At 44.2% G+C, this 16,262-nt stretch overlaps 1 protein-coding gene across 1 annotated transcript in view; it reads right to left on the reverse strand.

Moving 5' to 3' along the window:
• Arg2 (arginase 2) overlaps positions 1-15,956 on the reverse strand; it is a 29,051-nt gene extending 13,095 nt beyond the window's left edge. Inside the window, exons 1-2 of the mRNA XM_013016856.1 lie at positions 15,752-15,956; positions 14,857-14,929 (exon numbers count right to left, since the gene is read on the reverse strand). Of these exons, the coding sequence (XP_012872310.1) occupies positions 14,857-14,929; positions 15,752-15,886 (208 nt within the window). The 5' untranslated portion in view covers positions 15,887-15,956. The remainder of the gene's footprint in view (positions 1-14,856; positions 14,930-15,751) is intronic.
• Between the last annotated feature and the right edge of the window lie 306 nt (positions 15,957-16,262).

The following is a 16,262-nucleotide window of genomic DNA, read 5'->3' on the forward strand; positions in this document are numbered from 1 at the left end:
GACCGTACCCCCCCCAAAAAAAATTTAGAACAGGTCTAGTGCTTCTGAAAGTATATTACAAAAGGTTTATAATATATAAATAATGTTAATATTTACCTTTGCAGACTACTTACCAAGCACTTTGTTTGATATAAATACATCCTAATAGGGTTAATATAATAAAGGGGGAAGTTCCAGTGGATAAGATAAAGGACAGCTTATATAACACACAAGTCCAGTCATAGAAACTAGGATGTAGACTCAGATAAGTGTGACTAAAAACAGCACTCTGCTCACTTGCATTTACTTATCAGAAAGCTACACTAGGATTAAACAGAACCTGGCAATATTACAGCAGTACTCCAAGGAAGAAGGACTGAATTTCAGAGGAAGGATTTTGTCATTAAATGTGCAACGCTTGGACTGGGAATTCAGCTCTGTGGTAGAATGTTCAGCATGTGTAAGGCCGTAGGCTTGATTCTCACCACCACACAGAAAAGAAGTTAACTCACAGGTTAACTCACAGCCTGGATGATGGATTCTCTGAAGATTACTCAGTTCTATTTACTCTGATTTCTATTGGTTTCTCACTTTGGTTTCCAGATGCTGCTTCCAGATGGTATGTGCTCAAACAGAATTATGCATAGGCATTTTTGGTGATCCAGTACGTTTTATTAGCATAGTCTCTTGGCCATGAAAGCCTGATGAACTCTGCCTTATGTTTCTCGATCTACAAAGCTGAAGGCCACACTCTGCACAATCTGAGAGGTCCTCCCTGAGTAACCTGGTATGACTCAACTCTGCTCTATTTTACAAATGCCATTGAGTTCTAAAGGAGTCAGGGAGTCCACTGAGGATTGAAGCAGTCAAGAAAGGGTCCTTTTAAGTAAAATTTATAGCTGAACTATTTTTCTATGTGTTGTTTTACCCTCTTCCCTTATGAAAACAGAAAATCTTTGTAACAGTGAGTAACGGTCTACATCCTAATCCTCAGGCCTAAATGCTATTTCCTCATAAGTCTTTATCTATAAACATAAGATTGTCGGTAAGAATAGTCTAAGTTGCTGTAGCAAACTACCCAAAGTGAGGGCTCAAACTCTTTAACTCTTGACATCCAGAGTACCCAGTCCAGGTATTCCAAGTAGGTAGAATGCTTTTCCTCTGCAATGATTAACGGTCAGTGGCTCTGCCATTCCTAGACCTTTACCCTCTGTGTGGCTAAGGATAGCTTCCCCTGGTTCAAGATAGCAGGAAGGGAAAAAGCAGCAGAGAAGGCACATCTCTTTAAGGGCCCTGGCCTTCAAAATGGCACATCACTTCTATTCACATAATTGGTGGAAAATTCAGGCCTATCTAATGTAAATAAATGAGGATGCATGTGGATTGTTGTGGGCAGCTAGCAATCTGCACCATAGCAAGTATTTTTTATTCTACTGTGATATCTTTTTTTTTTGGGGTGTAGGTGGGAAATGTGGGGCCTGATCTCTGGGCCTGGGCACTGTCCCTCAGCACTTCAGCTCAAGGCTAGCGCTCTACCACTTGAGCCACAGTGCCACTTCCGGCTTTTTTCTTTTTGCTTATGTGGTGCTAAGGAAATCGAACCCAGGGCCTCGGGCATGCAAGGCAAGCGCTCTACCACTGAGCCACCTTCCCAGTCCTACTGTGATAATCTTTTTTTTTTTTTTGGGTCCCGTCGTGGGGCCTGAACTCTGGGCCTGGGCGCTGTCCCTCAGCTCTTCAGCTCAAGGCTAGCACTCTACGACTTGAGCCACAGCACCACTTCCGGCTTTTTCCTTTTTGCTTATGTGGTGCTGAGGAATCGAACCCAGGGCCTTGAGCATGCAAAGCAAGTGCTCTACCACTGAGCCACCTTCCCAGCCCCTACTGTGATAATCTTTTAAGAAAGAATTCAAAATATTAAAGCTGCTGGCACAGGTGGCTCATGCCTAACTATTTAGGAGGCTGAGATCTGAAGATGGAGGTTCAAATCCAACCCAGTTGATAAACCTGAGACTGTTATTGCCAATTAGCCAGCAAAATGGCAGAAGTGGAGGTATGACTCAAGTGGTAGGGCTCAAGCCTTGAGTGAAGAAGCAAAAACAAAAAGCAAAGTCTATATTGCTCCGAGATTACCTATATGTTATTCCAGTTCATTATCATATGTCATCCTGAAATAGCTTCTTAAGAGCTTTCTCCAATAATACCAACTGAGTTGAAAGCATTGAAGCCCCCAAAGGACTGACTAGTAGAATATGACCCAAGATTGGTTTCTAAAGGGTAAGCAAAAGTCAAAAGAAAAAACAATATACATGAAGAAATATACATGCCATACTGACAAAAGTTGATTATTTTAACATGAATGACAAACCTGAATATGCAGGCAGTGTAGTAGCTCAGTGGTAGAGCGCTTACCTTGCATGCCTGAGGCCCTGGGTTTGATTCCTCAGCACCACATAAGCAAAAAGAAAAAAGCCGAAGTGGTGCTGTGGCTCAAGTGATAGAGCCCTAGCCTTGAGCTGAAGAGCTGAGGGACAGTGCCCAGGCCCAGAATTCAGGCCCCACGACCAACCAGAAAAAAAAGAAAAAGAGGTTGCAGAGTATGTGAATTGTAACATATAGGCTGCAATTTCTGATGAGCAGTGAGGCTGAAGGCTAGTTTGTGTTTTTTTTGTAAGAGCAAGATGAACTGTGTAATAAGTATTTATCTAAGTGCTGTAGAAAATTCTTACAATTCAGATGGCACATGAAACGAGCTTGTTCTTAAACAATCTTAGAACAACAATAAAAAGAGCAAGCATTATGTCTGCCATGCTTCACAGAGCCTATCCCCTTCTCTTAACTCTATGCTTCAGGTCACCTCATGTGCAGATCTAGGTCAGGTTGAGACCCAGTGTTCCATGGCTGCTTGTTCTTATAAACAAGCATTGCATGAATAGGTTGTTATCAACCATAAAAATAGAACAAGGAAACCTGTTGAAATTGTTCTGGCAAGGGGGAAAGGAAGAATGATAGAAGGAATGAGATTGATTGGAACATATCGTAGATATGCAGATAATTCTCTGTATAAATAATATAATACATAAAAATTTATTTTAAAAAAGGCATTGTAGGATAGAATGAGCCTGAAACTTCAAGGAAGCCCTTAGGTCAAATTTGGAACCAATTTGAAAGGGCTCTTAGATTTCATTTGCGCTCTCTGTGCTGGCACGGTCTTTCTCATTGCTTTGTGCCAAAAGGCTGGTAATAAAATACATAGAAAACTACTCTGATCTTGATGGGCGCCAGTGGCTCATGCCTATAGTCCTAGCTACCCAGGAGGCTGAGATCTAAAGATCTCAGTTCAGGGTCAGCCCAGGCAGGAAAGTCCATGAGCCCCTTATCTCCAATTAACCACCAAGAAACCAGAAGTGGTGCTGTAGCTCAAGTGGTAGAGCACTTGCCTTGTGCTAAAGAGCTGAGGGACAGCACCCAGGCCCAGAGTTCAAGCCCCATGACCGACAAAAAATAAAAAAAAGCTACTCTGTCTTTCAGGCCCAGATCTTACCTTGGCCTTGATAAACCTCTCTAGGCTCCATTGGAATGGAACGGTGGAATGGAACAAAAAACACAAGTGTACTTATCGATAGGATGATGCAACTGTGGTGAAGAAGCAGAACAGCCCAACCCTCCAGAAATACATCTTTTCCAGAAATCTAAAATCACTTCTGCTACCTAGACCACATCACCAAAGTAAGTTTGGTACATTAGGAAAAGAAAGCGTTATCATTCAAGTAGACACTTGTTCTAGTTCACTTTTTCTCACAGTCTAAAGGCTTGATCCACTCAGCCCTCTTCATATCCTTCCTCCTCATCTGCTCTCCTGTTACTCTGAACCAGACAGGTGTTCTGCCAGGCAGTGAAGACCAGGGCTGAGAAAGACAGAGCAGATGGGGTCACTGGGGACTGAAAGATGGAAACTGGAGATCCAAGGCCAGTCACTTTAGACATGTTTATCACACACCAGAGTTAGCCACAAGATCAAATGATAAAAGCATGGTATTATTAGATGCCTTTGCATGAATATGATCCTTGAGTTTAAAAATAAAAAAAAAAAACACTAAAAAAAAAATTAGTTCCAGGGGCTGGGAAGATGGCTCAGTGGTAGAGTGCTTGCCTTGCATGCATGAGGCCCTGGGCTCAATTCCATAGCACCACATAAGCAGAAAAAGTTGGAAGTGGTGCTTAGCTCAAGTGATAAAGTGCTAGCCTTGAGCTAAAGAGCTGAGGGACAGTGCCCAGGCCCTGAGTTCAGGCCCCACCACCGACAAGACAAAAAAAAATCCAAATAGTATCCTAAATGACTTGCAATACCAGCTATATGTTTCTTGCTAATTGGTCATCCAGTACCCTTGTCTGAGGAGCACAGATGGTATCATTGTCTGAAAACAGGCTTAGTACCATATCCCTCTAAACCAAATAGGTCAACCCTCTAAAGCACTTCTAACTTAGGCAGAGGCAGCTGTCAGCTGATGGCACCCAGCAACATGGTTCTAGGTTCTCATACTGCCAGAAGTGGAGGCAAGGAGTTCTTAACAGAACCACTTTTCCCCCTCATTCAGAGTAAGCCTATTGAGCTGCTCTGAAAACCAAAAAAATCCTGTTAAGATACATACAACCCTTCATTCTTTCCATTATCTAACAGAGGAAGACAGTCATCTTGGAGATCAGTACTACTCTTTATAACATGGGATTCTTAAAAATTACACTTGACCAGCCAGGCACCAGTGGCTCACACCCGTAATCCCAGCTACTCAGGAGGCTGAGATCAGAGAGGATTGTGGCTCAAAGCCAGCCTGGGCAGGAAAGTCTGTGACACTCTTTATTCCCACTAAACCACCAGAAAACTGGAAGTGGCGTTGTGGGCTTAAGTGGTAGAGCATTCGCCTTGAGCTGAAGAGCTCAGGGCCGTGCCCAGGCCTAGAGTTCAAGCCCCATGACACACATACACGCACACACACTTGACCTTGTTCCAGAAAAGACTCAAATCGAGACACATCACACTGGTGACACAACTTTGCCAGATCTCATGCCACATCCTGAGTCTGCCCAGGAACCTCAAAACAGAGTATACCCTACATGGCCATAGCTATATGCTACACTGTCTACAACGGAAAAAATTCCTTATCTGCCCCAGACTTCCCCGAAGAATCGGTCTCTAGCAAGTTCTGTTTCTAAGCCTGTAAAGGTTTGATGCATACTAGGGAAGTACATGCAGATTACAACTGGATGAAGCATCTTTGTGGTTTTTCTCTACCCTTCCTTTTTCCTTGAAATGGATGTTGTAACGCAAGACTTTCCAACCTATTGTAATATAGCTATTGATAAAATCCAAAGCAGCACATGTAGGCACTCTGATTTCTCACTTAAATAGCTCTAAGTTCAGCTTAAAATTTCCATGTTTCTGATCAAAGACCATAAAGGCTGAGAAACTAACTCTAGAAACACTAATTTTCTTTTTCTTTTTTTTTTTTTTTTTGGCCAGTCCTAGGACTTGAACTCTGGACCTGGGCGCTGTCCTTGAGCTCTTCAGCTTAAGGCGAGAGCTCTACCACTTGAGCCACAGCACCACTTCCCGTTTTCTGGTGGTTTATGGAAGATAAGAGTCTCATGGACTTTCCTACCCGGGCTGGCTTTGAACTTCAATCCTCCTATGTAGCTAGGATTACAAGTGTGAGCCACCAGCTCCCAGCTTTAGGAACACTTAATTTTCTGAAAGCTTAATTACAATGTCATACCCTGCTGTGACAAAACTTGTGACATTGTGACACATTAAAAAAAAATTGTTACTTTTTTTTTGGTTGGTTTTGGGGCCTGAACTCTGGGCCTGGGCGCTGTCCCTCAGCTCTTCAGCTCAAGGCTAGCCCTCTACCATTTGAGCCACAGTGCCACTTCCAGCTTTTTCTGTTTATGTGGTGCTGAGGAATCAGACCCAGGGCCTCATGCATGCAAGGCAAGCTCTCTACCACTGAGCCACCTTCCCAGCCCCTGTTAACTTCTTTTTCTCTTTAATGGTTCTCTGTTGCAATGGGGGAAGAAACCAGGATGGTTCTATCTTCTTTACTTGTGAGCACTACCATCTTCAATACCAAAAGAGTTCGTTTAAACCAACCACAGAAATCTCTTAGAGGCTACCTCTGAGGCATGCTGTTTTGTATATTAAAGGAATTATGTAGCACCTGGCTAACTGGAAATCAGCCTTCCATGAAGGAAATCATATCTGGTTTCAAAAATATGTTTTGGCTGAGTGCTGGTGGCTCATGCCTCTTAATCCTAGTCAGGAGGCTGAGATCTTAGGATCACGGTTCAAAGCTAGCCCAGGCCGGGTAAGTCCTGAGAGTCTTCAGTTAACCACCCGAAAACAGGAAGTGGCTCTCCTTGAACTGAAGAGTTTAGGGACAGTGCTCAGGGTCAGAGTTCAAGCCCCACAACCAACCAAAATAGATAGATTAGATAGATAGATAGATAGATAGATAGATAGATAGATAGATAGATAGATAGATAGATAGAGCGAGCTTTGGAAAGGAGGCAGTATATAGTATATCTACCTATTTACATTTGCTTGGATGAATGCAAGAAATCAATTTAGAGAGGTGACAGTTATCTTTGAGTCATGTATTCTTAAAAATCAGAAAACAAGCCAGGCACTGTGGCTTGATGTGTACTAGGGAATACACAGGAAGCTGAAATTATGAGAAGCATTCAACATCATCCTGGGCAGGAAAGTTGGTGAGACTCATTTCCAGTTAAACACCAAAAAACTGAAGGTGGAACTGTGACTCTAGCCTTGAGCAAAGAATCTCAGCCCCCTCCTCCCCCCCCCCGCAAAAAAAAAGCTTAGGGACAGCACCCAAGCCTTAAGTTCAAGCCCCAGGACCAGAAAGCATGCACTTACACACAAAATCTAGGAAATCAGTGGCTTCTGAGTAGCAGATCATTTTGAGAGTGATCTGAGAGAATCCCATGGGTCATGATGGAAATGTAGTTACATGAGAAAGCCGAGATGCTCTGCCTTTTGACTTCCTTCAACAAGGAAGAAGGGTACTATGTTCCTAACATGCCTAGTACTCAACTAAGTCCTAAGGATCCAAAGACCAGGTATGGTTGCAGCCTTCCCTGCCTAGTGAGTACAGGCAGGGAAGGAGCCAGTCCAATTGGATCCATCTGTTTGTTCTAATAGCTGTGCACAAGATGTGTTGGGAACAAAAGCCAGAGGAGAAGGAAAAAGACAGGAGCATTTCTCAGAGAGGCAATAGCTGAGTCTTAAAGGCACAGGCCAGGAATAAAAGCAAGAAAGTACTTACAGAAAGGTCACATAATATCTTTAGTCCTACACACTATTCCTGACCAGAGTGCATGAAAAGAGTGGAGAAATGAGGCATGTTTAGGGGCAAGGTCTAGATCCTAAATGCGGTAGAGATCAATGGTTTTCAAGTAAGGAAGTGATAAACCTACATTATAGACCTACTTTTTTTTTTTTTTGCCAGTTCTGGGGTTTGAACTCAGGGCCTGGGCACCGTCCCTGAGCCTCTCTGTGCTCAAGGCTAACACTCTACCACTTGAGTCACAGTGCACTTCTGGCTTTTTCTGTTTTATGTGGTACTGAGGAATTGAACTCAGGGCGCAATGCATGAAAGACAAGCATTTTACCACTAAACCACATTCCCAGCCCCCAATTTTTTTTTTCTGTCCGTTATGGGGCTTGAACTCTGGGCCTGGTTGCTGTCCCTCAGCTCTTCAGCTCAAGGCAAGTGCTCTACCACTTGAGCCACAATGCCACTTCTGGTTTTCTGGTGGTTTATTGGGGATAAGAGTCTCACAGATTTTCCTGCCCGGGCAGGAAAACCTTTGAACCTCCATCCTCAGATCTCAGCCTCCTGAGTAGCTAGGATTACAGGTGTGAGCCACCGATGCCTAGCCCCTACTTTTTTTTTTTTTAGAGCAGTGCTCAGAGATCAAACCTAAGGTCTTACATATACTAGGCAAGCACATTACCTCAGAGCTGTATTCCTGTTCAGGGAGTAAATGGGTTGGGCAGCAAAGGAACTCCACTGGGAAATAAGGAAGACAGGGAGAACAGACTCAATAGTTCCAGATGCAAGTAAATGACCGACTCCAGTTTTCTGGCTCTGATACCATCTGACACAAGAACGGTGCCAGTACCATGACACTCAACTGTCCCAGAGGCTAAAGCATGAGGATCACTTGAGCCCAAGCCAGCCTAGGCAAAAGAGAGACCTTGTCACAAGTAAAAGTGACAGTTTTAGACATGTTGGCATTGAGGTATTAGTGACTATCATGCTGAAAGTGATAAGTTAATGTTTCAATTCTAGGCAATATTCAGTGGCAGATAATATCATTTCTTATACAATGATACAATACCACCTACAAACAGAACTGCAGAAAAAGAAAGGGAAGGAGAAGAGAAGAGTGAAGGGGGGAGAGAGGAACAAAAAGAATAGAAAAGGAGGGGTTGAAGGTGTGGCTCAGTTGGTGGAGTGCTAGCCAATGAGCGAAAGTGTCAGGTATTGAGTTTGAACCAAAAAGAAAAGAGGAAGAAATGCAGAAGACACCTAGGAATGACTTGCAGAATTCAAACAAAAATTATGCAAATAACCTAGATGCTTTTTTTTATATCTTTGATTAATTTTTTCCTTTTTTTTAATTGTGAAAATACAGAGGGGTTACAATTTCATGGTCAAGGATAACCTAGATTCTTACACAGATATCCTGGATACAGGGAGTGAGTGCCCCACTCCAAGTTGCAAATAAGATATGAAAAATGTGTTTCCCCTCCTGGTAAAGCCGACTTTTAACACAGGTGGTCACTCCTCTTTCCATGAGAGATGCACTTTGATGAAAGGTCCTGTTGGGTTCTCCATCCTGGGGACTATCTTGCATATATGGAACAGGACCTTCTTTGGCTAAATAAAAAGGGAAGTGTTCTGTCTCTGTAGTCTCTTAGCAGATTCCTGTTGATCACATTCTGGTTTAATGATCATTCAGTAAAAAAGCTTTTTACTTTCTCCACTATCTTTATTGGAAGATCACCCAACACTGCATATTTGGTATTAACTTATATTAGGTATGATAGTGGTTTGGAAGTTAAGTTTTAAGACTTTCTTTTTTTTTTTTTGGTCGATCATGGGGTCTGAATTCTGAGCCTGGGCGCTGTCCCTCAGCTCTTCATCCCAAGGCTAGTGCTCTACCGCTTGAGCCATAGTGCCACTTCTGTTTTTTCTGCTTATGTATCACTGAGGAATCAAACCCAGGACCCTTATGCATACAAGGCAAGCACTCTTACCCGGTATCTACTGTGCAAAACCAGTTTTATTCCAACGATGGTCCACTAATCCACAAGATAGCAAATTCAAGTGTAAAGGGCAGTAAGGAAGCCAAGAAGGTGGCTCTGTTGGAAAACAAAGTAATAGCTAGAGGCTGAGAAGGCCAAGGGAGTAGCAAGCGGGTAAACTGAAGGGACAGGTTAAAGAAAGTTGAGTTACGGGGGGAAAGATGGGAGCCAGCATGCTAAGTAAGAAGGCAGAAAGAAGGATCTAGAGTACAGGGAGATGATATGGCTTGTATCCAGTCTCATTCCCTTCCACAAAGAGGAGCCTGGTAGCTGGGAACATGATTCTTAGAATAAACTCACCAGCATTTCTTGAAACTGGGTGTGGCCACGTGACCAGCTCTGGCCAACAGGATAAGCGGAAGTGACCTCCAGCAATTTCTTGAAAAGAGAAAAACTACCTGTGCCCTTCTTAACCCATCTATACTGCTGCCAGAAGTGAAGCTATAACCATCTGTGATCGTTGAATACAGGCCTTATGATAGCATAAGAATCTAGGTCAGAAGGGCAGAGCTGCCAAGCCAGTCTAGAGTACTTTCTCCAGATTGTTTTGGAGATGGAAATAAATTATTTTTATGCCACTGTCATTTTAGGCTCCTATACATTATCTTCTCTAATGCTAGGATTGGACTCATACTCTGAGGAATACAAGGAAAAATTAATTCTCCCACTATCTCTCCTTCCCTCCCTTTCTCTATTGCTTCTTTCCTCCTTTTTTTTTTTTTTTTTTTTGCCGGTCTTAGGGCTTGAACGCTGGGCCTGAGCACTGTCCCTCAGCTCTTCAGCTCAAGGCAAGCACTCTACCACTGAGCTACCTTCCTAGCTCCGTTTTTCTTTTTTCTTTTTTGGAATAGGATCTCAGCTGTGTAGCACAGCTGGCTTAGCACTGGGAAGCCTCCTTCCTCAGCCTCCTCAGTGCTAGGATTGCAGGCATGTACCATATGTGGCTTTCAGACTTTTTTCTTGAATAAATTATCCCCAGATTGCTGCAAGCTTTTATTTCCAGAGTTGTAAAAAGACTGATTCTGGCAATGTTTACCCGCGTTCTATTCCTTTTGTGAAAGAATTTTTAGAGGTTCTGTTCTACCATTTTCACTGCCATCATTATACACTGTTCTGAAACAATTCAGTATTGTCCATAAAAACACAAGATTTCAGCCTTCTTTTTTAAAAATGGAGAGGACCGGGGCATGCCTCAAGTGATAGAGTACTTGCCTAGGATGCTTGAGGCCCTGGGTTCAATCTCCAGAACCCAAATTTCAGGAGAAAGAGAAGAGAGGTGAAGGGAAGGGAAGGGAGAGAAAAAGGAAAAAAAAAAGGAATGAAAACTAAAAGTTTAGAAGGCCCACCCCTTCACACACAGCAACCTTGAGTAGAGCTCTCTGAACATTTCCATTTGCTTTCTGCCTCAGGGTCTTTGTACTTACTGTTCTCTCTGCCTGAAATACTCTTTCACTAAATATGCTTTAAGTTCTTTCCTTACCTCTCAGTGGTCTGCTCACATAACACCTTTTTATATCTCCAGTGCTTATTCCTTCCCCAAACCTTGCTATCTCCATACCTTGCTTTTGTTTATAAGCTAAGCATTACTGTATGCTTTATGTCCATTTCCAATTTCCCCCTTTAGAATGAGTTTCATTTTTTTTGTTTTGTTTAATTCTAGTGCCTAAAACTTAGCAGTGCTCAAAACCAAATATAAAAATACAAATTTATATATACCAAGCAGTGAATGGATACACTTAAAAATGGCTCCTAAGAAAAATGAGCCTGGAAGTACTGCAATACAGCTGTGAGTCATACTTTATATTAATAGAGAAACAGAAAAACAGATTCAGACACCAAATCAAATATGTTCACTAGTAGTATAAACAGGAAGTTTAATGATGACATGGGAACATAGGCTGGCTGTGACATCAGAGCAAAAGGCAAGCAACAAAGGGACTTGTTAAAGTTACCTTTTCAAGGCCTTCCCTAGAAATTCAACCTAAAGTGAAAGCGCTCAGAGGAACTAAGTTATTTTGGTACTGTTTGGAATAGGGCAGCTGAAACTTTGCTTGGTACTTTTCTCAAAGTATTCCAGGAGATTAGCCAAAACCATGTGCTGAAAATCTGCTGAGTGCCACAATCTTATTAATATGCAATGAGATTCTATTTCAGACAGCTGGTGATACTGGGCTACCAATCAGATTCAGGGTAAGGACATAATTATATAACTAAAGATACTTGAAAAAAATGGAAGAAAGACTGAAACTTTGCCATCACTTGAGGTTGTGAGTTTAAAGAGGAAGGAGGACAGGGAATAGTATTTCAAGAAGATCGTCTCCCAGGATGGAGTGGAAAAGTACTAAGAGCTATGACAGGAAAGCAGGTCTATAAAGCTCGAGAGAAGCTGTTATTTGTCCCTCCCTCTCCCTCAGCTGAGAGCTATAAAGGGCTCTAAGAGGCTGAACTTGCTTTTTGTCCAGAGTCTCTTAAGGCAGAATCTGGAGACAATATAGCAGTTTGAGCAATGCCTGGCCCAGATAGTTAGATGAGCTGCAGAGATTTATACAGTATTTAAACTTAGTGATTACCAGTGATTGGAAAATGATTATTTTTAAAAAGGTAGATAGTGTACAAGCTATTTTAAGTACAAGCTATTTTAAGTTTATTAATAAACAGGAGTAAAAACCTTCAGGTAATTCCTGGAACTGGCAACATAGTTTAGTAGTAGAAGTTTGCCTAGCACTTGCAAGACACTGGGCTCCACCCCCTGCACAGCAAACCAACAAATTATGTACCTCCTGACACATTAAAAGAAAACCATTAGGGCAGGGAAGGTGGCTCAGTGGTAGAGCACTTGCCTTGCATGCATGAGGCTCTGGATTTGATTCCTCAGCACCACATTAGCAAAAAAGAAAAAAGCCGGAAGTGGCACTGTGGCTCAAGAGGTAGAGTGCTAGCCTTGAGCTGAAGAGCTGAGGGACAGCACCCAGGCCCAGAGTTCAAGCCCCATGACCAGACCCAAAAAAATTAAAAATTAAAAAATTAAAAAATAAATAAAAGAAAACCATTAGACAAGGGTTGAGGGTGTAGCTCAAGTATAGAGCCCTTGCCTCGGGGCTGGGAAGGTGGCTCAGTGGTAGAGCGCTTGCCTTGCATGCATGAGGCCCTGGGTTTGATTCCTCAGCACCACATAAGCAGAAAAAAAAAAAAAAAAGCTGGAAGTGGCGCTGTGGCTCAAGTGGTAGAGTGCTAGCCTTGAGCTGAAGAGCTGACGGACAGCCCCACAACTGGACCAAAAAATAAAATTCTGAAAAAAAAAAAAAATAGAGCCCTTGCCTCTAATGTTATAAGGCCTGAGTTTGGTCTCTGTTACCACAAAAAAAAAAAAAAAAAAAAAAAACCTTAATTTACTAAATCTCAACAGTTTAAGTTTCTTTTTTTTTTCTTTCCAGTTCTGGGGCTTGAACTAGGCCTGGGCACTGTCCCTAAGCTTCTTTTTGCTCAAGGCTAGTGCTCTATCACTTGAGCCACAGTGCCATTTCTGGCTTTTTCTATTTATGTGGTGCTGAGGAATTGAACCCAGGGCTTCATGCATGCTAGGCAAGCACTCTACCACTGAGCCACATTCCCAGCCCCTCTTTTTTTTTTGTCAGTCGTGGGGCTTGAACTCTAAGTTTGAGAGCTGTCCTTGTGCTCTTCAGCTCAAGGCGAGCACCCTACCACTTGAGCCACAGCGCCACTTCCGGCTTTCTAGTGGTTTATTGGAGATAAGAGTCTCACAGACTTTCCTGCTCGAGCTGGCTTTGAACCTCGATCCTCAGATCTCAGCCTCCTGAGTAGCTAGGATTACAGGCGTGAGCCACTGGCGCCCAGTTTACGTTCCATTTTTGATGGTGAGCTTGGAGAAGTTACATTACTCAGGAAGAAATCCTCTTAAGAAAGGAAATTCAACTACTGAAGAGCTTTCAGTAATTGTTAAAATATCCATATGCAGGTAGAGGTGGGAAGGCCACCTCAACTACAGTTATTACTTATTCCTGCTTTTGCAAGATGATTGACCCTTAAATGCTATCATAAACTGCACAGATTTTAGAGCAGAGTAGGGAGGGATTTCTGTTTCACCCAGATTCTATTTCTATCGCCAGATCACTCAGCTGCCACACATTTTGCATTTACAGCACCAGAAAAAAAAAATCCATAAATAGTCCTAAACAAGATTGGATTAAATGGCAGCTAGAAACATTTGGGTTAGGTATAAAGAAACCTCCCTAAAATAAAGATAATGAAATTTGGCGCTGTGGTACGAAAGACTTTTTCATTACTCTAGAAATATCATTCGCCTTTGGTCAAATTTACTTTCCTAATTACAGGCTAATGCACCTACCAGGTTTCCACCTCAGATCCAATAAGCCAAACTCCTCATGGAGGAACCTAGGAGATTTTTTTTGTCTTTTAAATTTTTGGTGCCAGTCCTAGGGCTTGAACTCTGGGCCTGGGCTCTGTCCCTGAACTAGACTACAAGTACTAGTACTACAAGCACTAGCTTGTAGTACATGAGCTACAGCTCCACTTCCAGCTTTTCATGGTTAATTGAAGAGTCCCACAGACTTTTCCTATGGGATGGCTTCAAAACCAGATCTTCAGATCTCTTGAGTAGCTAGTATTACAGGTGTGAACCACCAGCACCAGGCAAGCCTGTATTATTTTTTTTGCCAGTCCTGCAGTTTGAACTCAAGACTTGGACACTATCCCTGAGTTTCTTTTGCTCAAGGCTCATACTCTACCACTTGAGTCACAGTGCTACTTCCAGCTTTTTTCCATTTATGTGGTACTGAGGAATTGAACCCAGGGCTTCATGCATGCTAGGCAAGCACTCTACCACTAAGTCACATTCCCACCCCAAGCCTGTATTTTTAACAAGTCACCTCCTTTATGAAACAAGGAACTAAGTCTTGCTTCCAAGAATACAAAGCTACCTGAAGTGGAACAAAATAGTTGCATTGTCAAAGCTCATAGAATTCACAAACTTCATAGACCATGATGACAATTTGCCTTTTGAAGGTTAAAATGTGTTTGTAACTTTAAGTATCACTATCCTACAATACTGTGAAACGTGAAATTTATGTAATCACCTAATCTCAAAAAAAAAAACAAAGCTATTCACCTTAGAAAGGAAATTTGAATGGAGGAAAGTGGTGAATTGAAACGCAGAACCATCTTGAAACTGAGAAAAGCTAGAATTTCAGGGGGAGAGATCACATGTGTCAGAGACCCTATGTGCCAGTGGCACATTTTCTGCTCCACCTTGCATTCAGTGGCAGCTTGTTCCAGGGCCTGCCTTCCCTCATCTCCTTGCCTTCCCAATACCCTCTTCTTTGAAATAAAACTTTTCCCAAAAGACTTCTTGAGACCCTGAGGTGTGAACAGGCTGTTCCCAACAGTCCCTTCAGACTCCAAACTGCTCTGTCACCAGTACCGCAATGGCACCTAAAAATCTAGCCACTTACCCAGACTGGAGAGTCTTTTCAGCAAGCCAGCTTCTCGAATGGCAGCTGGGCCATATTCCACTCCTTTTTTTTTCTGTGAATCACACAAATAGCACGGTTAGATGTAAAGAAGATGGTGCTGGTGTGGGGGGGGGCCACTTTCACAAAAATACAAAACCCTGCAATACTGCCCTTGGTTCCTAACAGATTGCTCTGCAAACCCATCAGAGCATCCATTGCCCCATACCATCTATGGAGCACTGAAGGTCTGATCCTTTCACCAAATTCTTCCACAGACCGATGAGAAACCACCCCCATGACTGAAATCACTTTACCCCTCGGAGACCCCCCTGGGGGCTGGGGGCGGGGCACGGAGTCCCACAGGAGGAGGACGGAGGTAGGTTAGGATCTGGTAGTGGGCGTGTGTGGCTGGGCACCCGGTCCCCGGGGGGCGAGTGAGCCCCTCCTCGACTGCAGATTTCTTTCCCGGAGGAGAGAACAAAGCCCCTCGCGTCCTCCCGCCGCTGGACCCGGAGCAGCGCCAGTTTCCCGGCTGATTCTCTCTCCGAAAGGAGAATCCGAGCCTTGATCCCGCTCACGCGCTACCCTCCTTTCGGCCCTTTCTGGCCGGGACGCGGGCGGATTTCGCCTGCATCATCCCGAACTCGGAGCCCCGGGCTCCCGCTTTCCGGGAGGCCGCGGGACCCCCGCCCTCGCTGGCGTTGACCTCCCCTCCCCACCATAAAGCGTGCCCTCCATCCCTTCCTCTCCTCCCCTCCCGGTGCCCAGCCGCAGGAACCCGCCAGGTCAGCTCTTCCCTCGGCCGCTGATCCCCATCCTCGCACCCCCAGCGCCGCGATCTCCGGGGTCTGGGTTGGAGGAATCCGGCCCTGCAGTGCCGGGTCCCACCTCTCACCTGTCCCTGAGAGAAGCAGGCGCCGATCACAGCCACGGAGTGGACGGACTTCTTCCTGACCGAGTGCACTTGAGTCCGGAGGGTACGCAAGAGGCTGCTCCGCACGGACACGACTGACAGCACCGGGAGCGCCATGACGGAGGTAACTCCCCGCAGCTCACCCGCGACTGAGCCGCAGCGCCCGGCAGCACCGCTCACCTACTAGAGCGAGCCAGCCGCCCGGTGACGTCATCTCCGCCTCGACCGCGCCCCCAACCAGCCCCCGGGCACACCTTCCCGTAGGCTCCTCCCACTGTCCCCGACACGCCCACGGTGGCGTCATCCGCGGAGCTTGGGTTCTCTCTGGGAACACGCCCCTGCAGTGACGACACAAGGCTAGAATAAAGGGCTGGCCAATAAAAACACGGCACCGGGCCGACAGGTGTGTCCTCCTACCGCCAAATTCAACCTCGTCAAACGAAGCAGAGCTGACCGCTGCTCTTCACACCAAGGCTTGCCCCCGCAATGAACT

Source organism: Dipodomys ordii, unplaced genomic scaffold (assembly GCF_000151885.1).
Source record: "Dipodomys ordii isolate 6190 unplaced genomic scaffold, Dord_2.0 Scaffold2, whole genome shotgun sequence".
NCBI lineage: Eukaryota > Metazoa > Chordata > Mammalia > Rodentia > Heteromyidae > Dipodomys > Dipodomys ordii.